The 24583-nt window shown below is 28.3% G+C and overlaps 1 protein-coding gene and 1 long non-coding RNA gene across 3 annotated transcripts in view; one reads left to right on the plus strand and one right to left on the minus strand.

Moving 5' to 3' along the window:
* Nucleotides 1–24583, minus strand: part of LOC149058811 (uncharacterized) — a 182783-nt gene that overhangs the window by 152715 nt on the left and 5485 nt on the right. The window contains exon 1 of one of the 2 annotated variants that reach the window (XR_016190107.1): nt 1545–2277. Coding sequence is in view for 1 of the 2 variants with exons in the window: in XM_089218599.1 (XP_089074725.1) it covers nt 6381–6392 (12 nt within the window). In the remaining variant the exon portion in view is untranslated. Of the gene's footprint in view, nt 1–1544; nt 2278–6380; nt 6506–24583 lie in introns of those variants that run through there. The other variant, XM_089218599.1, reaches the window with a different exon arrangement.
* LOC149058812 (uncharacterized) lies at nt 2277–4810 on the plus strand. The gene is made up of 2 exons (XR_016190110.1): nt 2277–3947; nt 4683–4810. It is a non-coding gene; the product is annotated as an uncharacterized LOC149058812 (long non-coding RNA).

Consider the following 24583-nt stretch of genomic DNA (forward strand, 5'->3'; position numbering starts at 1 on the left):
ACGGTTTTGCAAAATATAATATTTTAAATTTATAATTACTATTCTCTTACATACCTACCTACTCACTTTTAGTTTATCCTTGCGTGAAATGTAGGTTTAGTGAGTATTCAAGTAAATATTCTTATTTATATGCTTATTATAAAGAATATCGACTAATATATTATTATTATATATTTTTATAGTTATATATAAAATGTATTGCAATATTTAATGATATTTAGGCCAGTATAAATTGAAATTGTTTATAATATAATATATACATATTGATATTAAATTAAGTATAGGTATACCTACTTGACATACCAATATAGATAATTACATTATATTAGATGCAAAATATGAAGCACTGGATACATATAATATATTATACATGAATAATAGTTTTAAAAAACTGACCTGTTTGTTAATTAATGTATAATAATTCGAATATTGAAACGGTTTTTAAAGAATTTTATTAAACAAGAAATTATAGATTTTATATACCAATTTTGCATTACATTATTAAGCCAAGTTCAAACAACCTGTAAGTTCCTGTATTAATATAAAAATGAAGTCTATATAGGTACCAAATACATCTTAAACATAATGTATTATATTTATACCAACGTTATAATAATGTGATTTACCTATATAACCTAATAAATATATGACGTATAATAATAGTATAACCAATATATATAAAATAAACTAACAAATTATTGGATGAATTAATATACATTTTATAATTTGATATTTTTTTTTCATATACATATAGGCAGTTAAGTACAAGTATTTTCATAAAAAGTTTTTCATAGAAATACTTAAAAATTTAATAATGAATTATGGTGGAATAGTTTAATGAGTTTTGTTCTGTTATTTATATACATAGTAGTTCTATATAAGCTATCGTAGTACACTGTCATATAATAATTACCTATGTGACTTTGTCATGGCAATGAAACAAACAATGTTAAATTGTATTTAGTATATAATAACACAATGAATCATCTATAATTAATATTATAACAGGTACCTATAATAAAGTATATGATATTACCACCAATAGTAGACTTATTTATTAAGTACATTTTATAATAATTGACTATTATTCTATATATTTAAAGACGCTAAACAAATACAGATTTATAAAGATTTAAGGATTTAAATATTATTACGAGAATGTATTATGATATAGGTATACTCATATTGCATAAATATATTATGTAGGAAGATAGGTATCATACATTGAATATATATTGAAATATTATAAATAATTTGTGATCTTAGGTCATCTCAACATACCTATATTTAAGACCGTGTAATAGTGGAAAGGTACAACAAAATATAGATATTTTATTCATTTTTGTATACTACCGACTTGAGTAAAAAAAAAAACAAAACAAAATAAACGTACCTTTCTATACTGAACTATCGACATAAAAACGTTAAAGATCGTTACTTATATACTATTCAAATAATAATAACATGTGCAGGTACATTTATATAGTTATAACATATATTAAATATTTATGTATTATGATAAAAAATAGTATATAATCACTCACCGAGTATATGCGTTGTTCCAGTGAGATCTCTTGAAATGCGATTAGACGTCAAAAAACTGTGTTAAGAATAATGTGTGTTTTTGAGTAAAAAAAATAATAATAATAAAAAAAAACAAAACAAACAAAACAAAAACCTCGGAGGTTTAAATAACTATTATTATAGTGATGATTGAAAAAAAATTGTTTTAACAAAAATCGAATACCGTACAACGAAAAACTGTGGCGGTTAAAATATAAAACGACCGGTGTCTAGCATGCATTTTTTCGACGCGATTAAAAATACGATTTTCCGCGCGTTTGGATCGGCGTGTTTATAAATATACGTCTGTCGTAAATATTTTTGGCGGGTCGGCGAGTAAGTTGAAAAATCAAAAATTATACTATTCTATAATGTAATAAACGGAAAATAATATATTAAAATATTGTATATCGCGGTGTGCGAATAAAAAAATAAACAAATAATAATGACGACGACGTAATAATAATATTACAGAGAACCAAAACAAACGAAATAAAAATACAATGTATACAGAAGCGGCGTGGAAATGGAACACGACGATATAAAAGCTATAAAGTGTGCTGTGTGTTATGGGCTCCAAAAAGTTTGTCCTTACAATAATGGGACGTGAATCGAAGTGTTGGGCGGGAGAATGGTTTACGGTCTCGGAACTGATAGAGAGCCCGGCCCCCTGTGCTACCGCCCGCCCGCTACGGGACCCCGACACCCCGCCGCCGACCACCACCGCCAGCGGCAGGCAGTCGCATAAAGAATATGACCGCGTGGAGGTGGCGGTGGTGGTGGCGATGGTAGCGCGCGGCATCATCGGTGGCGGCGGGAGCGGGAGTGAGGGGACGGACGGACGCCGGCGCCGACGGAGCAAGCGACATACGGGCCGGCCATGCGTCGGACGGAGAAGCAACGACGATGACGACGACGACTACGACGGCGGCAACGACGACGACACACGCACGCCGCGCGCACCGCCGGGGCCACCTCCCGTCCACCGCGCGCGCAAACACACGCGCACACACGTACGTTGTGCGCGCGGTGCTCGTATATCGTCCGCGCGCGCATTGCGCCTGTCCTGCCCGCCACTGTCGGCGGAGACTTACGAGTTACGACGACGTTTCCGCGCCGCGCCGCCGACCGGCCGAACGCGAAGTCAATAAAGTCACCGCCAACACCGTAATTTGCGACGCGCGAGCGACGGACTCGCGGCAGATTTCATTACAGATTTTTTCGTCCTCTTTTTCTAGTCACTAAATACGGCGCGCAAGACGAATTTCGAATCTGTAACGAATTGTGATGACGACAGTTTACCATCGCACGATCGTATAACGATACGATAGTATGACACGGCTTTATGACCGCCATATAGTAATGTTTCATTATATTCGGACGTGACATTGTAGAACACGGCCAGCACACGAATTTAACGAAACCTCGTGCGCCTCCGACACCTGTTGCCCGGCGGACTAGCCACCGCCCCGCGCGCGATCAAATTCGCCCCACGTCCTACAAACCCCCACCCTCGCCCACACTATACTAACGACACTTTATCCACTACTGTGTTATACCTACATACGTATAATACGCTAATGCAGCTAAGTCGCGGATAAATTTATTTTCATTTGCTTGAAAATGTCATATTATATTATGAAACTAATAATACCTATATCTATGAAGATACCTGCACAAAAAAATTAACGTTGGTATATCTGCCTGTAAATTAAAGAAGGTTCAAAAACTACTTGGTATAGTTTTTAATAAAAGTTATAGATTCCTTGAAACTTGGAGGGTGTTTATAGCTTATCTTTTCATTCCGATATGGTTGCTATAGGGTGGCTCACACATAAATTTAGTTTTTCGTTTATTTATATCATACAGGGTTGTCGCATTAGTGACATATTATAATTAGAAATATGGAATATATATATTTTTTACCAATATATTTATAAAAATAAACAAGTCTTTAGCACTGGCGGGAGGGTGACGATACAGGTGGCCATATATATTAATTGTGTGATATAATACAAATATGTAGAAAAATGAACCTATATGATGGCTATATAATAGAGATGGCCTACACTCAAATAATAAATGGCTCTCTCACTGGCGAAAACTCAACACCAAACTCAACAAAATAAAAACTAATATAAACCCATGGAAAAATCCTGAACCCAATAGAAAAGATGAAACCATAATAAACCGCCTCCGAATTGGTCACACACACACTTAACACACAGCTACTTGATGAGTAAAGACGATCCTCCACTATGTGAGTCATGCAGCGTACTTTTAACCGTCAACCACATTATCACTGAATGTCAAAAATACAACCAGTATCGAAATCAATTTCACATATCCGAACAAATCTGTCAAGCACTTGGACCAAACCCAAAGTATGTAAAAAACTTAATTTTATTCTTAAAAAAAAAAAACAGAATTGTACAATTTAATTTAATGTAGAAAATGTATACTTAAAATACTAAAAATGTAACACGAAAAAAATTCTTTTACTAATGGCCTAGTTGTCGATGTACTTTGGATCAATAAAAAAAAAAAAAAAAAATAGAAATGTACTAAGCCAGTAACGCATGGTCAATATACATGGTAATTTTCACGTAGTTTGTAGATATATTATATATGCAAATTTAATCGAACCTTATAGATACCTATTAATTACTTCTAAATAATATACTACTACCAGTACTATCATTCTAGGTTTTTTTAAAAATAATGTTTGATTTCAAATTTTTCTTTTCAACATCAGATTGTATTATTATTATTTCTGTATTTTAATTTTGTATTTAAATCAGACTTGAATTAATTTTTGTGTACTTCAAGTTTTAAACAATACGATATGACACTCTTTGTAATAAATTAATGAGTCTTTGTTTAATTTTACATTTAAAAAAAATTCAATTTTCAAATAATTCCTAAATATTATTTATTTTTGATGAAAACAATGCTTTTTAGAATTACTATAAAATATTTTAAGAATGACAAAATTAAAGAAAACCTGCATGCTGTTTGTCACTTAATAGTAAATTATAATATTGTTAGATATGGTATTTATTTTTTAGTTTATAATATTTTACTCCAAAATAATTGTTATATAATATATTTTGTTTCAGAATTGGTGCAATAAATATACGAGTACGCCGTGCAACGCGTTAACGCGCATATTAATACAATTATACATATCTTATACAATATAATATAATATAAATATAAATGGATATACACAGCATTACTTTTATAGATATTTTATTTTATTTTAATATCGGTGATATATATAATATTATATAAGTAGGTACATTGACATGTAATAGCTAGTTTATAAGCAGGTATATAATTATTTTTATTGAAAGCAAGTTATTTAATTCTTTAACTTTTTGTTTTGGTTCCTAATAATAATAGTAAAGGAAATAAATTACATAGTCTGAATCCCTTGAGACATGCCATGTGAACCACTTTATTCTATATTGTTAGGGGAGGATGGTCAAATTTTGAAAACTTTTTATCGGATCACTCCTCAGAGATTCACTATACTAGCCACGGCATGCATGATGACTATAATAGGTTGTTTAGGTGTTACTACGTTATCTAGTCCAGATGAATTCTTTGATTAGATAAAAAAAATGCTCCAGTGGGACCTAATAACTTTAGAGAGAACACCTGTGTATCGAAACTTTCAAATGCTTTTATTGGACACCTAACACGATTTATATAAATAAAGTACGAAATAAAATCTTACTCTGTAAACAAAAATAACTGTCATCAATATAATTTTTATTGTATGAAGTTTTAACATTTTACAAAGTCATTAGTCTTTTTAAACTTATATGTATGTACTGTTTTTAATAAGGATATTATCGTATGAATAGTTCACAGTTTAATATTGTAGAACCACTGTATTAATTAAAAATGAATATCGCGGTGTTTGAAAAATCGTGTTTCATAATAACTAATGTAATATTATGAACGTGACGATTTAATTTTTAAAAAACGGAAAAACTATTTGTTCCGATTAGAATTTAATAATTAAGCCATTTTTCATCCTATAAATGTCAGTAGTTATTAATAGTATTAATCGGCTCTTATTTAATACACTATGAATTACACTTATAAACTTATTTTTTGTGAACATATTGGTGTAATATCCGTAGATAAAAGTACCTGTCTACGTGTCTACCTAACTTATAAAATACCTAAATTATAAAATAATTGTCGAAGGTTAGACATATCACATATATAATCGTATACGAAGTAAATAAGGTATATGTTATATAACGTTTATTAATTATTATTAACAGTTTTTCAAATAACATACCCTATCATATTTTTTTAATAAGTTTATTATGATTCATAAGTTTGAGCACGTGCTAGACAAACATTTATTAGAAATACTTAGATGAATACCAAATTATTTTATTATCAATTATCGTAAAATATAATCAATTAAATTTATGGTATGACTAACATTACTTTATCTGACAAAATTGACATGACATTTATCCGATGATTTATTATAGTTTGTACATTATATAATCAAATAATATTGTTGTTAAATATTATATTTATTACTATACCTAATGGATATTATATTTCCCTGGCATTTAAGCATATTTTTTTGTTAGTATATTCAAATATTATAGAATAATAGTCTATGTATTTTATTTGCCTAAAAAAATTATAAATGGCCATGTTATATCACTCTAATAAGTAATAATATAGTGTTAAATGTGTAAGATACGTTAAGTAGCTTAGTTAGCTTTTATTACTAGTTACCATAATAAATTTAAATACCTTAATTAATAATATTTAATTACCTTATTGTTCATCGAAATATACAGAAATCATTCTTGATTTTATCAAAGAATAAGACGTAACCATAATGAGCTAATGAAATTAAATTTCATTTGATTTTGACGAGTTTACAGCAAACGCCTCAGAGCTGAAAAAAGCATAAAATCCATTAGTGTTCACGCCAGTAACATATAAGCGTGCTTAATAACGATAAGTAGTCGTAGCCAATTTAATATTACGTTTCGCCACCAGAGTTTATGAAGTTAAATATTATGTTGTTCAAATAATCCTTAAATTACGCAGATAACTGAGAATTATTTTTATTATTTCATATAGGTACCTGCTTGATATACACAAAATTAATAATTAACACTTTTTTTAGTGTTTACATACTATTATGAATAAAAAACGCGTGATTATCATAGTTTTAAACTTTTTTGCAACACGATCTGATTCCGTATTTTAATTGTTATTAGGTTAAATGCAAAATATTAAACACAATTTTACTCAACTATTTTAAAAATGATGTCATCAGCATACGCCATAATAATATTATACGCTATACCTATCAACAATCTGAATACGGTTAGTTCATTGGAAAAACAATAGACAAGTTTCATTAATGAACCTCACCCGGTGAATATTGTATGTCACGCACCGGGTGGTCGTCCAATTATATATATCACATTATATTTCCACGCGTGCCATATACAGGATTAAAAAAAATCTTATCCATATAATCTGCTGCTAAACAGCTAAATATTCTTTTTGAATTAAGCAAATTATTGCATTATTATTACGTTGTATTTAAAAAAATCATTTAACAATTTCAGAACATTCGCACTGTTTAAACAATGCATGCAAATTAACATACATACATTATTAATATTTATTCATTTAAAATACGGGCAAAAGTCCAGTTATACAATACAATAAAATAACTTTTTGATTACGATTACCTATAGGTAAGGATTAATAATTATTTATTAAATATGTATAGATTTTATAGGTCATGTATTTTTATAATCAACTCTATCATATAAAAATTCTAATTTATATAAATTAAAAATATTAATATTATTGTTGTATGATTGCATGCAAAATAACTATTATCGCTAAGTGTCAATAATTTAAATACATATGTGATCTCTAGCTACTATAGGTATACAAGTTTCAAGAAAACATACACATTTCAATCTTCTTGCAGAAATACTTTTATCCTTAGTATGCTTTACCATCGTAAAATAAAAATATACTATGTAGGTACTGAAAAAAATACCGAACGCATTTTCATTTTACCATTGTCGTTTCAATTTTCAAAATCTTCGGACCGTGAATGAAGTCGTAAACGTGTAATGGGCACGACGCGGCAATAAGGAAGTACAATGTCCAATGCTCCAGCTGGGTATATGCGATGCTCCTATTTCTATTATTTTTCTCCCGGAGGAGGGGGTAGTCTTGGAAAACAGTTTGAAACACGCATACACCGGGGGACTGATAAAACACGTTAGACTTATGCGCCGGATGGTTTTATTGTAGTTTTCCGGTTTACGGGATAACAAAAAAGGCGAAAATGAAACGACCGTATATAGAAATGAAAAGACATATTATTATTTTAATGACCATCAATATTATATTACTTCTTTACCAAAATATATAATAAATAAATACCTGACACCGAACTGATTACCTACATTATAATGAATAAATAATACTTGAGCTAGACTTTTATTTTATTAGTAAATATGTCAATATCTTTAGGTATAGGATGTAAGGTTTGATATGCATTTACGTTTCAAACATCGGACCCATATAGTATATAGAGACCAATGAACGTATAAAAAGGGACATCGACAAATAGTTTAGAAACCAAATACATATTATGTTAATCAATATAAATTAAGTGAACGTATAGACACAGTTTAATAAACCACGATAGTCAGGGGCGGACTAGGCATGGCGGAGAGGCGAAGAAGTTCACCTGGGCCGGTCAATTAAGGGCTGTAAATTTGGGATATTATGGTAAATTGATTGTTTGTCATCATTCTGCAGTTTATTAGTTTTCTTTCGTATCCACTATAATCATATAATATGAATAATATATACGGTCACATATTTTATAATTTATATTAAATAATAGAAAAACAATTGTTTTTTTTAAATTTATTTACATAATTTAATAATATTGCATTTTAAAATTGCAATTAGATATAATGAATGTAAAGAAACGATTAGGAGGGGTTGCTAAAAACCCGAGAAAAAAAATAACCCTGCCACATCATAATATTTTGCTTGATGATTTCGATAATAATATTCTTACTTTTTGTTTGGAAAGCTTGTATTTTTTGAAACATTTAGAATTATTTATTTAAATTTTCATAACATTTTATTTATATTAATTAGGTATCCATAATTGTGCCTATGTATTGATAATTAATAAACATGATACAATTAATGATGTGGATGTACCTAATAAGTGGTGAATTTACGAGGGGAGGAAAAGTTCCGGGTTCAAAACCTCCCAGACAATAAAATTTAATCAATGTTAAGTCAATATTTTATCACGGTTTTCTGATAATAATTGAACATTGTAGACAGTTGTGGAATATCATTTCGTTCCAAAGTTAGACGAACCTATACTAACTTATACGATTTAAAAAAATTTAACCCCTCCCCCCAAGAAATTATTGAAAATACCCAACGAAGCTTATTGGTGAATAATTTATATTATTAGGTACTAATACTACCAGTCAACCATTGACGGTAGTGTACACAAGATTTAGTTTTGGGAGATCCGCAGATAATATTAACCATCCTTTATTCTCGAAATATTATGTAAGTTGATATTAAAGTTACCATCAAAAATAGTATTTTATAATTGTGTTTCATTTTATTATATTAAAATATAGAAATGTACACAACTTTCAAATAACGTATCTAATATTACTTACATTAATTATTTATAGGTTTAGGTACTAACACAAATTATATAAAACATATTACATATGTATAGAATAAATAATTGTATAACACTTTTACCATAAATATTATATTCAATGACATGAAAATTGTTAGGAATTTGAAGTGAGTGCTATATATCAGTGATGACGCATGGTATAGTTAATAATCAATAATTTCTAATAAAAAATAGTTTTTTTCTATGATAGTAGGTGAATGGCAGAGACGTATTCAGAAATTTGGCGCCCGGGTGCCAATGTTTTTCCGCCCCCCCCCACAACATTTTTTTTTTTACTTTTTCAACCTTCCGAGCGCGTTGGAGCTTACTTTCCGGAGATAACCCGTTATCGTTATCCTTTTTAGAACAAAAGTTAGAAAAAAAAAGCAGATTTCAAACTTTAAATATTATGTTATCTTTATAAATTGATCACATTTAAATATTTAATATAAAATAGGTTTAGTTATTATCAACTATAATTACAAAACAATAAATATTTAAAATTCACATATTTTTCATTTTCATTTTCATTAACAGAAGATATGTACAGGGTTATGTACAAATCTAATGCCATCCCTATAAAAATTCCGCCCGGGGCGATCACCCACTCTAGCCCCCCCCCCCCCAAATACGTCACTAGTGAATGGTAATACTGATTTGAGGTTTTGATTTGTTTACATTTTTAAAATTATAATATGACTTGAATAAGAAGTGCATCATCTCATTTTATATAATCTGTGGTACTAATTTACTTTACAAAAAAATTGTTTTTTGTTAGTTTTATGAGTTTTATTTTAAATTGTATTAATTTATTTTTTAGATAGGTACATTTTAGAATATATAAGTTATCAACACCTGTCTTAACAACATATTGAACGATGAATAGGGTATGTTATCAAAAAAAATTATTAGTGGATTATAGTTTCGTAAAAATAATAAGTATAATAATATGGGGTTTGGGAAGGGCTATAGCGTTCTTGGCCATCCAGTAAACATACTGTTTATCTTATGATAAACATATTAATAATATATACTGATATTATGAGTATTTTTTATTTATTGGCTAGCATATTATAATAAATTGAATTTGATTTAATATGTAGAATTATAAAAGATTTTCACTATTCTATAAAATTTCAAATCATAAACGTTAAATAAGTACCAAATTGAAAATCAAAATACGAAAGTTGAAATTGAATGTTTATAATTTCATATTTCCAAAAAAGAGGCGTTGGTGTCGGGACATACTAATTTAGTTAATTGCCTAATTTTAATTAAATATTACTTTATTGTTAACTTATAGAAATGTATATTAAAGCTGACAAAGTGTCTTCACTGGAAGGCTTCTTAAATCTGTCCTTTCTTCAAGTCACTTTATTCACTTATCTATTTTACTTATTGTTCAATTTTATGTAACAGATTGTAAATAAAAAAAAAAAAAAAATATTTCCAAAAAATTATTTTACCAGCCAAGGTTTTTAGTTTACCGTTACTTTATTAAGTCAGCATCTCCCATTGGGGCATTATAGACGATAGTGCACGACGCTTAGTATAACATAATAATATGAGCAATAATTATTTCCACCGGCACCTCCATCGCCTAGTGCATATTTATTATACGTTCTCGACAATCCCACAAAGGCACAAACGACATCCACTTACACAATGTGTAATACACATGTTTATGCAATCGCATAACAGTATACGCCGATTAATTGCAAGGGAACTATACGGAATTAATTATGGATATACATTGGTACCTAAACGGCGATTGCGTGCTCTCACGTTTTGTGTGTTTATGTGCGCGTTATATATCGATAATAATTATAATATACATAGTATAGTATAACGTGTAGGTATATATAACGTCTAGACCACAGGTGCGCAAACATTCTATAGTAGTATTTAAAATGACCAAAGGTTCTCATATCGGTAAACAGGATTTCTAACAACTTCCATGAAGTTGCGATCCAGTTAAAACCAATCACACTTTATACATGTTTCTACAGCAGTTTTAGTCCCATAAATATTATCGATCTCTAGCAATAACTGCACGCAGATCTAAAAAAGTACACGCGATGTGTGAGCTATTTAAAGTATGTCCCACAATACACCCAACACATCACACATGTAGCTCCAGCATCAAAACGATCGTATATTTTGCTACACTTTGTTCTACTTTTACTAAAAGAAGTATGTATATTAATATCATTATAGTGTGTGAAGGGTTAATTTACAAATTTAGTACCAAAACAAAAATGTTCTTTGTTAAAATTATACCCAACAGATTTTAGTTATTAATAATTTCAAGTAAAACTACTCTTTTAACTGTATACATACATAAATCTAATTGTTGTATATAGGTAATAATAGTCATAATATGTCTCGAGGGACTCGTGATGTTAAAACATAGTCGCGTTGAGTACTACCGTTTTTACAATAAAATAGATATTCGAAAGAATTACTCGTATGTTACATAGTTATAAACAAATCAAATATAATGTAAAAAAAAATAAGTAAGTGACCGTTTTACTGAACTTCGTCATTGAGTAAGCCACTGTAATTGAAGCTAAATAATTGATTGCAAACACTATACGCATACCATTCTGGGCAAAGATTTGTTAGCGGTTAGCCTATTATATTAATAATTATATTTTTTGATATTCTTTAATACTTTTATTGCTACTATAATAATTTATTTTACTAAATGAGTAATATACTATATTGGTTGAATTAATTTTTGTCGAAGACATATTGCATTTATTATACTAAAATGTATACTATAGTAAATATATTTTACATTATATTATATATTATATTCATATTATTATCATTTACTTTTAAGTCAATGCACAGCTTAAACCGTAGAAAGGTGTAGGTATATATACCGGTTTTTAACGGTTTATGATATAAATAGGAAGTAGCATAAAATTAATTTGATTATTGTTAATATAAAATACAAGAATATAGGTACATAATAGTTCAAGTACTCGCACCAATGATATTTAAATGATATTGAGATAATCTATGTTCAAATATTTTTTGTCGATCATCACTTTTTATATCATGAAACTGTATCAATCTTTAATAGATATACCTATTATATTATATAGATAATGGTTTTTAATTTCAGGTAGTAAATTTGATCCATTTTGTTACATACCTAACTATTCTCTACCTGTTAAAATGCTGCACACCAAGAATAAAAATGAAAAAATTCATATCGAACTGATATGCCTTACAGGTACCATACACACACGTTTTACCAGAATACAACCACACAATTTATAATAATTAGAGTAACTTTGTGTGTGGGTCGAGTATAAATGAAATAAGAAGACTCATTTATGGTCTAAGTAGGGTCAGAATGAAGAAAATTATATTGCCCAACAATATAAAGGGAAACTGCTGGCTAAGGGTATATCCTACTGCTATACGGTTGAGTGCCACTGAGACGAATGAAATTCCTCAGCAACACTCCATTCCAACCACGCCACCAACCAAGCGTCATTAACGTTCACATCGCATCAATCTTAACAAGAAAACTATATGTAACCTTATAAAATTATACTCGTATACGTAAATTGTAGAACGAGTTTAGTTTAAGAATTTTTATTACATAATTGTATGTACGTCATAATCGATTTCATTATTGCATAAAAATAATATTTTGATTTATAATTTACAGTGTTTATTGTGTGTATATAACTATATAAGTAGGTAACTATACATATTATGTACATTAAAACAGTTGTATATTAACTCTTTAGTCGATTAGTTTAATTAACATTTTAAAAATTATTGCTTTAATCGTAAGCATTTTAATAGTTATTTAGTAAATACCCACACTAACTTTATAGGTAGGTACTATAATATACTTTTAATGACCACGTCGTGATAAAATTCATAAATCATATATTATAATATTATATAATAATACATTTTATATTTTACAATAGTTAATTTTAAGTATAGATTGAAGACTATTGACTCGGTTCATTTTAAAATAATTAGGTTCATTTTTGTCTATTATTTTATTACCATCAGAATTATTATCTACATAATTTATCAATGAAATGGCGAGTTATAATTGGAATAATAATATGGTGTATTGGCATAATTAATAAATAATAGGTATTTAAAAAAATCATAAAACTAAAAAAATGTATGTAGGTTAAAGGAATCTACAAGGGTATCTGTTTAATGTGTTTATGGTACTTACAATTAATTTACACCATAATAATATTTGAATTTTAAAAAAACCAATTCAGCAGTGTAGCAGTGTAGGTATATTATAATTTTAGTATACAAAAAAGATTTAGTATATACCCATAGATCATAGCTAAAACCCTATAATTGAGTATATTGAATGATGTTAGAACTAATTGGCAATAATTATGTATGACATAGTTTTTATAATAATGTTATAATTTATAATATAATTATTCTAAATTATTTTATATTTTAATTTTCAAGCCATCGGTCCTTTAAGATGTGTGTATCATTAGAATCCACGGAATAATCACAAAGGTCCCACATACAACATACGACTTTTCAAGTATTTTTTTATCAAAACAAAAATATTATTTTTTTTTCAAAACTGTTGTTTTTTAATAAATAATAAACCTCATATAATAAAATAAAATGTAGCTCCTAACAAATAAATAAAGTATAGGCATATTCGATATACAAGCTGATCCCCATGCACTTCTTGTGACCCGTTAAAAAAACCAACTCTATATGATTCAAAATTTGTGTTTTATTCGGCGTTTTATATCCGGTGTAGCTACTGTTGTTCAAAATGTCAAGTGAATTTACATATCTTAATCTCTATTAAAGATTTTAAAATACTGGGCCAAAATTATATTCAATCATAAGATTTTATCCCATTTAAAACTTTTTAAAGGTGAAACCATTTTTAAAATTGGTACCTATAGCAATAGGCTTATTTCTTATTCATCCATACCAAATTGTATAACCAATAGAAACCCTATATAGAATTAAAATACTAAATTGTATACGCATTGTAAATTTGAATTTATAATAAGTTATAGAAACTGAAGTTTGTCGAAATTAAATATGAACGACACGAAAGTTTCTTGAAGAAAAAATAACAACGGAACGACTACTTTTTAATATTATTCTTTTAGTTTGAAGGCTTTCTGCAAGAATAAGATAAATCCCAATATTTCCAAAGTTGCCATTTCCACGAAATCGATTTCATGGATATAATACCCTTATATTGGTTCAACAACCACACAAAGTTAAAATTAACTGGATATCATAATTTTTGTTAAAACATTAGTTAAATTAAATATGAAGATACTTAACTATGTATTGTTGATTGAAGCAATTAAAAATGTACAAAATTTTTAATTTTTAGTATAATATGAAAACATAATTATTATTTATTACTTATAACTAGATAAAAATGTCTAGAAATTTGAAAACTATAATTTTTAATAATATATAGTTACTTATAATCGGATATACACTTGGGAAATAGAAATTAGAAATAATTTCTTACTATAAATTAATATAAATTATTTGAACACTCTTTAATAAAGATAACAAAATAATAATATTACATTTTCTTTCAGTAATGTTTTACCACCGTTTAACGTTTTATATTTTATTACATATCGCATTAAATTTAATTAATCATTTATTAACAACTAATTACATTTACTTATTAATTATGATCAAAATCTAGTATCAAACATTATGCTAATTTTTATTGACACAATTATACAATTGAAAATATAAAGTAACTTATTAATAGCCGATACCCAATAGGTATTGTAAAACTCTAGTAAATAAAATACTGATACAGAAATATAAAATTATTAATCAATCAACATAATATGTTTAACTGAAGACATTGCTACATTGTACCTACATTTGAAATTTTTAAGTTATAGGTAGAATATGTAAATAAATTTCTAGTTTCAGTTCTAAAAAGTACAATATTGTTATTTATCGTATAAAAGTAATATATTATGACAAAATATATATGGAAACGGAAATGGGACTCCTTTTCATACGTTATTGTTGTAAAGTATAAATTTAGGTTGGCCGAATAATCAATAAATTCTGAAAGTTTAACAAATACTTAAATAATGAGCGATGTGATGACATTTTTATATCTTCTAACCATAATAAAACACATTTAAAAATCAACATCCTTTTCCCATTAAAAATCTAATAGAAATTGAACTAATATTGTATACATAAGGTATACAATATACAGTGATGCATTATTATTGTAAAACAGAAGATCAGAATTAAAAATGTGCGAGTTTTATTTAATTTATAGTTTCAACATAAGCAATAATATATTTTTGTTATAATAATAATAATATTATTATTGTCATATTTTAATTTGTATTAAATTATATAACATTAAAACATTTATATAACATATAACATTTCAACATATTTTTGAGGTAACGTATATAGTTTTACATGTTCTATGCCTGTCATTGGTTTTAACTTTTGATGGTGCATTTTGGTAGCAATTTAAATCAAAACGCATTTATTTATTTTTTGTATAATTCACAGTATTCTTCTAAAATCGAAAAATATTCATATTAGAAACGGGAAAATTTACACAGAACTACGGTTTTTGGCAAAATTGATTTCTTTTATTGATTGTAAAATATAAATAAACCATTACCTTCATTTGAAAAAAAAGCGGGTAGGTAAGTGAATATTCCTCAGCTGTACAGTAGGTTACAATAAGTGGGTTACTGTATAATGGCTATTGGCTACTATTAAACTTGAATGCAATGATATATTATTGTATACGAAAAAACGATTCTGAGTGGAGACGGTTTGCCAGTCTAGGATATGTTAATATATTAATTATATTGTTATTATTTCAAAAAAAAAAAAAGGTATCTATAAAATTAATTCCTAATCAATCAAATCAGATTTATTGTGTAACCGAATCACTCAGACTCAGTCATTCATAGCAGGTATATACAATGTATTATAAAGTATTAATATAATTATTCATTAATGACATTAATTATTAATGTGTATAGAGGATATTTACATTCGGACATTTCTAACCTTTGATGGTCACATCAATGTATTCAAATCATATAATATTACTATCAACTATTGCTCATAAGTCATAACAATTACATGGATTCTTTTATAAACATATATGTATACCTTATACCTATATACATTTAGTGTTTATTATATAACGTATGTATAATAATTTTAAGTGGAAAACATTTTTAAGGCAACAAATCATTTTTTTCTTCAAATAGGTAATATTTCTTTTAGAACTTTTTCTATTATTATGATAGTAGGTATTTTCATTTTTTCTACATAAAGTAAACGACCAATGTATATGGTAAACCGTACGTATGGTTTTTGCTCTAAACCTACTACAGTACTACCTATCAGCGAGTTTTTGTGGGGTGGGGCAGGGTAGAAGAAGGGAGGTTTTTGTTTTCAGCCCCGTTGAAGGGATAATAAATCAAGGTTGGCCGCAACCGGCTGTAAATCATTGTGTGTATGTATGTGTGTGTGTGTGTGTGTGTGTGTGTGCCATTCTCGACCTGGGGGTAGTAGTGCCCGAGTGTGGGTAAGGTATTCGAAATGAACGAAATTAATCATTGTCAAAAACCTAACCCCCTCCCTATATACTCTTCCATACCTTCAACCCTCTAGGGTCCACGAGTTTAATTCCTGCGCACTTTCCTATACATATCGTGTGTATGCGTGCGCGTGTGTGTGTATATATGTACTGTGTATATATATATATATATAAATATAAAATATACCCCTCCCCATGATGGCCGAGTTCTGCACGGCCGTAACCATCTCCCAGCAATTTATCTAATGTCACTCCCCACTTTCACTTTCCACTGCTTACATCTTACCCTTATCATTCTGGGTCCTCTTTAACATACAAAATTAAAAAAATACAACGAAATCCATCCCGGACACGACAATAATATATTATACAACCTTATGCCGTGTCCATACAATAATCGCATGTAAAATGCACATTAACTGATACTACCAGTCACTCAAGTATAATGACGACTTGTATATTTTATGACAATCTGTGCACTCGAATTCCTTACATGCTTATTTTAACTTTTCTATTAATAATGTATACCTAGTTACTCCGTACTAGACGTAGACTATGCTCTGTAGCCTATAGGATATTATAGATATAACGGTTGTAATTTAATTATACAGAGAAGCTATCAAGCTTATATTTCAAGTGAAATACTGATACCCATATCGAAAAAAATATGCACGAATGTTATTATTATGGTTATTAGAAACAATTTTATTCAAATTAAATGTGTTAAATGTTAACTATAATTTACTTATTTAAATTGATTTATTTTAATGGTAAAACGTTCATTTTATCCAATAAAAGAATCTCTTTACATATATAAGTTGATTTATCTTATAAGTATATACGATGAAAAAAGGTTCATACTTCATAATTAGATATCTAAAATTGTTATATATAGAATAAAATTAACAGAAAATAAGCAATTTATTTAAAATTAAATTTAAATACATTAAATATATTTTACACAGCAAATTAGGAAAGTTTAAAAATATAAAATACAAATTTACAAAATACAATATAATATAAATGTAATTTAAGGATCATATTAATAAAGTTAAACAACTTTTAATAGATTAATGTAAATGTTTATATCGAATTTTGTTAATTTCCTAACTATATGATTGATTTTAATGAGTACCTATCTAATAATATATATATATTATTAATTATTATATTTTTTAGTCTTTAGTTTATTATATTATAATATATATTCAATATATTGCAAAAATTTCAAATGATTAATAACTATTAGTTCTAAATATATTATATAAATTGTATGGTTAAGGACGACATCTGTAGGTTACTATATGAACTATTTTAATGTCAGAACTTTTCTGTCCGACAGCTTTCTCAACTTAAAGTTAGGTACACATTATTTTAAAATGTGATTATTGTAATTCACTTTTTATTCAAATTATTATCGATTTTAATGAATTCATTATTATTGGTGTTTAAGAGCTGTAATTAGTTTTAAAAAGTTTATGAATATTTTTATTATATTATTAAGATTTGCATTTTTATATATTTTTTATGAAATATTTTTTTGAGTAGATAAGCTTTTCACAGTTAATTCCAAAAAAGAATATTAATATAATTTGTATGAATACCTAGTAAGCTTAAGAAACACAGAATCTCATAATATTTTATAGTAATAGTAGGTACTTCAATATATTATGTTGGTAAGATACAATTTTAAAAACAAATCAAGAAATTCTAATAATGAAACTAACTAACATATTTTTAGTAAAATACTTTAAGATTATATTATAGGTACAATAATTAGACCGGACACTTGAATTAGACCAATATAATTATACAGTAGGTATAAAGATTATCTGATCCGTTTTGATTTCTAACTAAATATATTATTACTACAGTAGTAAACAGCCGACCCTTTTATAAAATCATATAGCATTCATGCAAAAAAACGTAGTAACTACCAACATAATACATATGAAGTAGAAGCACATAATATGGGTGCACAATACAATCTGTGCTACACGCTCAATAAAAGTCCTTCCTCACCCATTCCAAGAGTAACCCTCGCAACGTATATAACATCATAATAACGAAAATAGTAATAATCATAATAAAAATAATAATAATACAAATCAAATGACCTGGCGGTCATTTGATCTCCCATTGTATAGTCGCCGGACCATTCACATCACGCAACGCAAGCCTTTTTGAACGTTCATCCCTCACCGGAATTATATATTATAAATACGATAGTAGGGAATAAACAAACACGCTTATATTGTCAGTGGACTTTCGCCGCCACTTTATATACGACAGCAGGTATATCAACAAGTCGCCTATATCGTAACATTTTATCTGGCTGCACCTTCAGTTAACTAGCGAATTGAAAAACAAGGGGTTGCGCTATAATAAAATAATATAATGTACTAAGGGCTTCACACCTTGGACGAGTTGTAGTTGTATGTATTATGGCCGCCACCGCTGATTCCAGCCCTCAGCTAGTACCGACTCTACTGACGACTGGCAATTCTAACTGCGGTCAAAAATGAAATTAAGCACATAGCATATTATTTTGATCATATAATGAACGTCAATCCTAACGTAAAGTTCATTCACCAAATATTAATTGATTTAATAGCGCAAAATTGCTTAAAAATATTAATCCGATAATTATTATTGATTCATGAATGGTTTGATAAAAAATTTCTAAAATTTCATCATATGAAAATTTGTGAAGATTATCAGATTGAAAAAATAACTAAAAATATTGCCAAATCCGTGTAGACCTATTAAAATAAAATAATGACCGACCATTAGGCTTGTACATGAAGCCGAGAACCGTATAGATTTATATCCGTTCACAACTGGTACTTGATTTATGTGGTGAAATTGGAATTACACATTTTACATTAGTCCATTTATAGTGCATGTTCAGATGTATTTTAGTACTGGATAGTTTTTAAATCGTTTTTACATCTGCCCCTTACCATGTTTCACCAAACCCGATAATGCGGCTACTCATCGATCACCCACGACATTTCCGGATATGTTCAATAGCTGATAGATCTTATAATATATTCTACTAAAAAAAAAACTTAGAGAAACTTTAAATATATATTTATTTTACAATAAATAACTTTTTCTTGTAAGGTTTAATTACTATTTTATTTTTTCTCTAGATACTTAAGTATAAAACAAAAATTTGGTCAGTAAATTTACAATTATATCATCAAAAGGACTAATTTTTGTGGAATATATTTTAGAAATTTTACATTGTGCTTAATAATCTTATTAAAAGTTGAAAAAAATTGTGAAATTTGACTAAAAAAACTAAATTAATATTGCTTACATAAGAAAATTGTATATTTTAATTTACAAATAATATTTAATATTATACATTGTATAGTTATTTAATTTAAATCACAATGATTATACAACCTAAATATTTAAATTTTAAAATTAAAAAAAATTAATTATAGTAGGTATTCAAACATAATCGTTTTATCTCACAATAATATTGGTGTTGTTTTTAAATAATTTATAAGAATGTTGTATTATATTGATTAATTGCATTTCAAAAAAAATATTTTACGATATTTTAAGTCACTTATTATATTAGCACAATAGTGATAAATTACAAGTTGTTTGAATTAACGTTTTGTTTTATAATAATTCTCAATTATCGGCGTTAAAAATAATATATTTTACAACCAACGAAATATTTGGCCAAACATTAACATAATATATCAACAGCGACCATATTATACATTTTAGTTTATTTTACCCTGATAATATATAAATGGAAGTTTAAAAAAAATTATAAATTCGTTGACATTATATTATTAGCTTTATTGCTATAACGTCCAATCTCAGTGTCAACATTGGTTTTGCAGACATACCATGCATTATAAATAGTATAAAACCAAATAGGAATTTAATACAATGAAAAAAATGGATTCGGGCCAATCGTATACTTGTATATATAGTAAATAGGTAAACCCGTAAACCCGTAAACCTACCCCCTAATATATTGTGAAGTGAGATATATAAATATCATACACAATAATTTAAACGAATAAATCTTCAATAAATTATGACGAGCGTATAATATGTATAATATTTTTGATCGTACTTGCATTAGCATTGTATTTATCTATGAAATTTTGAACCATACTTTTTGCAATAGTCCAACCCTTTTTTTCTACTAAACACCAAATGATTCCAATACCTATTATTGTTTTGATCTGCGACGATCAGGATATATATTATATAAAAACGATTGACCATAATTCAAATGCAATGTAATCATGATGTGCTATTAACGGAATCCATATTTTCAAAATGGACACAGTGCCACAGTGGTTCTCTTCCTAATGCTGTATAGGAAGGTAGGCCATTCAGGCGGCACTTTTGGCAATTGTCGTTTTCGGGGATCGTTTTCGAGTTCAGTGGACGCGTTGTTCTTTAATAAAAATACAACAAACAAAATAAAAACCATACAAGCCCCGTTCCCCTGAGACTCGTATATATTATACGAGAAGGGTTTATATGAGCAAAACGTATGTAAAAAAAATATAATAATAATAATAATAAAATAAAATAAAAATACAAAAATAAACGCTGTCTATTTATGTTTTTATTGTCGTACTCTTTTGGATATTATACGAGGGTTTTTAATCAAAACGACTGGATGAAAAAAAAGGGTTTTTATTTTATTTTTAAATCGTATTTGGAGAAGGTTAGAAGGGGTGGGGGCGCCGAATTTATCGGCAAATTTGTCCGTAAGCCCCGGATCGTAAATCACAATGTCGATGGATACGGGTCTTCCGCTACATTTGTTCTTATTTGCAGACTGGCAAATATAAATTTACGACGAGCTATGGCGGTGGATGTTTTTTTTCGGGAGAAAAAAAGGAGGAAACTGCAACACGCCGAGGCACTTGTACAATTTTATCAAGATAAACAGATCTAGCGTTTTTATTGCCGGTCCGTGATAAGTTTTTGTAAAACGGTTTTTTTTTATATAATATAAACTGTATATCACCCGCAAGCGAAAAACGAGACAATCGTCCAAAAAATTGATGTCCCCAGTATATTTTATGCAGTAGAAAATGTCTTAACATAATGGTCTCGTAATTTTTATAAGTTTGGTATTTTTTCTTGTGGTAAAATTTAAAGTAAAAACAAGTTAAAGGTATAGGTTTAAATTTTAAAAGTTAATAAGTCATTTCTCTTTCTTATATTTAATAATTCTTCACCTGATGTTTAATAAATTATTCATATAATACCTAATTAGAAAGCTGATTTTAATGTTCTAAAAAATAAGAGAAATGCCTTTTTAAATACCCTCAAAAGTAAAATTATTATTCTTACGTAATATTAAACGAAAATCAATTTTGTATAATTTAAATGTACATAAATTGGCGTTATTGTGATTGTTGAAAGTATAAAACAAATAACAACCTATCTTTATAGTACGTATACTCATATAACTATATATTATATCTGCTTACATACAAAAATTTTATTTGTCAAGATGTCGTTATACCTACTATCAAATTTGTGTGATACTGATACAAGGAAAAAAATACGTAATTGAAATAATATAAAAAAACAAAATAAATAACACGTGTTTCATTTTTTTCCTTAAAGTGGCCGAATAGTTTGAGGTAAATTGTAAGTTGAGTAAAAAGCCCATGAGAAGCCCTCGATAATAATGTTATACCTTTTATAAGAGGTCAATTCACTCTAAATTTTGAACTAACAGAGCTACTCGTGTTCTGCAGAGCATAACAATTGCTATGTTACGCACTTGAAAGACGGAGACAACACATCGGACATAACGTCTTCTTAAACAACGTTTATTTAATTTAAGGGTGTGTTTTTATTCAAGTTCAACACTATTTAAGGCAAACATTTACAATTTTTTAATACCACACTTTTGGCAATAAAGTAACCATATTTATAACAGGCAATTTTTGCAAATATTTATAAAATACGAAATTGTATAAACCTATGTAATTATTTCACAAGTGAATCACGAACTGTAAACCATATATTTTTGGAACTATCAGAAAAATAATGGATTTAATTAAATTACACCTAGGTTTTGAGTAATTCTAATTAATGATCATAATAGGACACAATAAAAGCATACATTATACGTTTAAAATAACTAAATAATGTATTATTAATGCATTTCCGTAAAAATTCTGATAATAATTATATTGATATCTACCTAAATGATATTAAGCATTAACTTTAGACAGAGGTTAGGTGCAAAATGTGCAGTGATGGCATCGACCAAGGGATCGTAGTTCAAGCAGGGGATGATTCAATAGAAGGGGATGATGCAAAACGAACGGTGTTATATGTGCCTATAAATCTCTAGGCTGGGTTTACAGTTGCAATTAGCGATTCCTTAAGGTAGCCCGTACAACCCGTGGTTGCCAACAAAATGCCAGTACGAATATTATTATATAGGTAGGTTCGTTTTAAAGCGGTCTCGCAAAGACGTATGGTGGAAGTCAGGTTGCACATAAATCCTAGAACCGGGTAGCGGTGCCACTACAGAGGATTTATTCGGTTTGATTTTCAGGTGGTCTGAAATAAAATCGACCATTACCACGTGCCCGATGTACGTTGTTAAAACTGGAAGCGAACTGGCTTGGTCACTTGCACGAGAGAAATTGCTTTTTATGGGATTTTCCTCAGTCTATGGGCAGCCTCTTATCCTTTATATTACCTTATACATTTTTTTAAGACTATTATAGTATACTTTCTACCCGAGACTATGTTTTTCGTTAAATTAAAATCTGTTTAACAAATAATAATATTATATAACAGAATAATGAACATCATGTTGATAAATTAAACAGTAGTTATACTTAACATAGGACAATCGTATTATTCATTACCATCATTACACACTAGTCTTTATACCTAATGTTATTTGGTTATGAGTGTTATGATTAATTGAAAATAATCATAGAAGATAAAAATCGAAACCAAATAAAAGCTTATACGGGTGATTTAAAATTCTAGATTTTTTCAATTTTCAATTTTAATTTATAAGATGTTTATAACAATAATAAGACATTATACTTATAATAAATCATAAAGTTATGTTTAATTTATAGGATTTTATTTTTCATACAACTCTATGTAGGAATCTAATGAGTTCGTTATTGTGTCTGTATGTTCATCATTGATACCTTATTACTATCCTTTTTTTTTCCGTTCAAAAACCCGAGAACGGGTGGGAAATGTTTAGCACAATACTGCCACCCGGTCCCGTATCGTTTATTCACCGTCAATTATCGTAATTATTTTACATACGCGGGGGCCTCTAACCACCCTGAAAAACTGGCCTTCGGCCTACCTTATTACTATCCTATAAACTACGTTATTTCGTAACGAATACATCTGGACATCTAAACACTTAACAAATTATTAATAAGATGTGTTTTTTTCTAAACATCAAAACAGTGATTGTTACATTATTAGAATATCCGAGTTTCCAAAAATAATGAAATGCCTGATGAATTTAAGCCTTTTAAGGTGTAATTTGTTTTAATATGAAATATCAAACAAAGAGTGTATTTATATTACTCATGTAAAAATCTACTTTTTTCAAGACGTTACCTATATTTTCTCATTATTTTTATTAGTAAGGTCAATAA

Source organism: Diuraphis noxia, unplaced genomic scaffold (genome assembly GCF_037042655.1).
Source record: "Diuraphis noxia isolate RWA-SAM2 unplaced genomic scaffold, SU_Dnox_SAM2 contig0002, whole genome shotgun sequence".
Lineage (NCBI taxonomy): Eukaryota > Metazoa > Arthropoda > Insecta > Hemiptera > Aphididae > Diuraphis > Diuraphis noxia.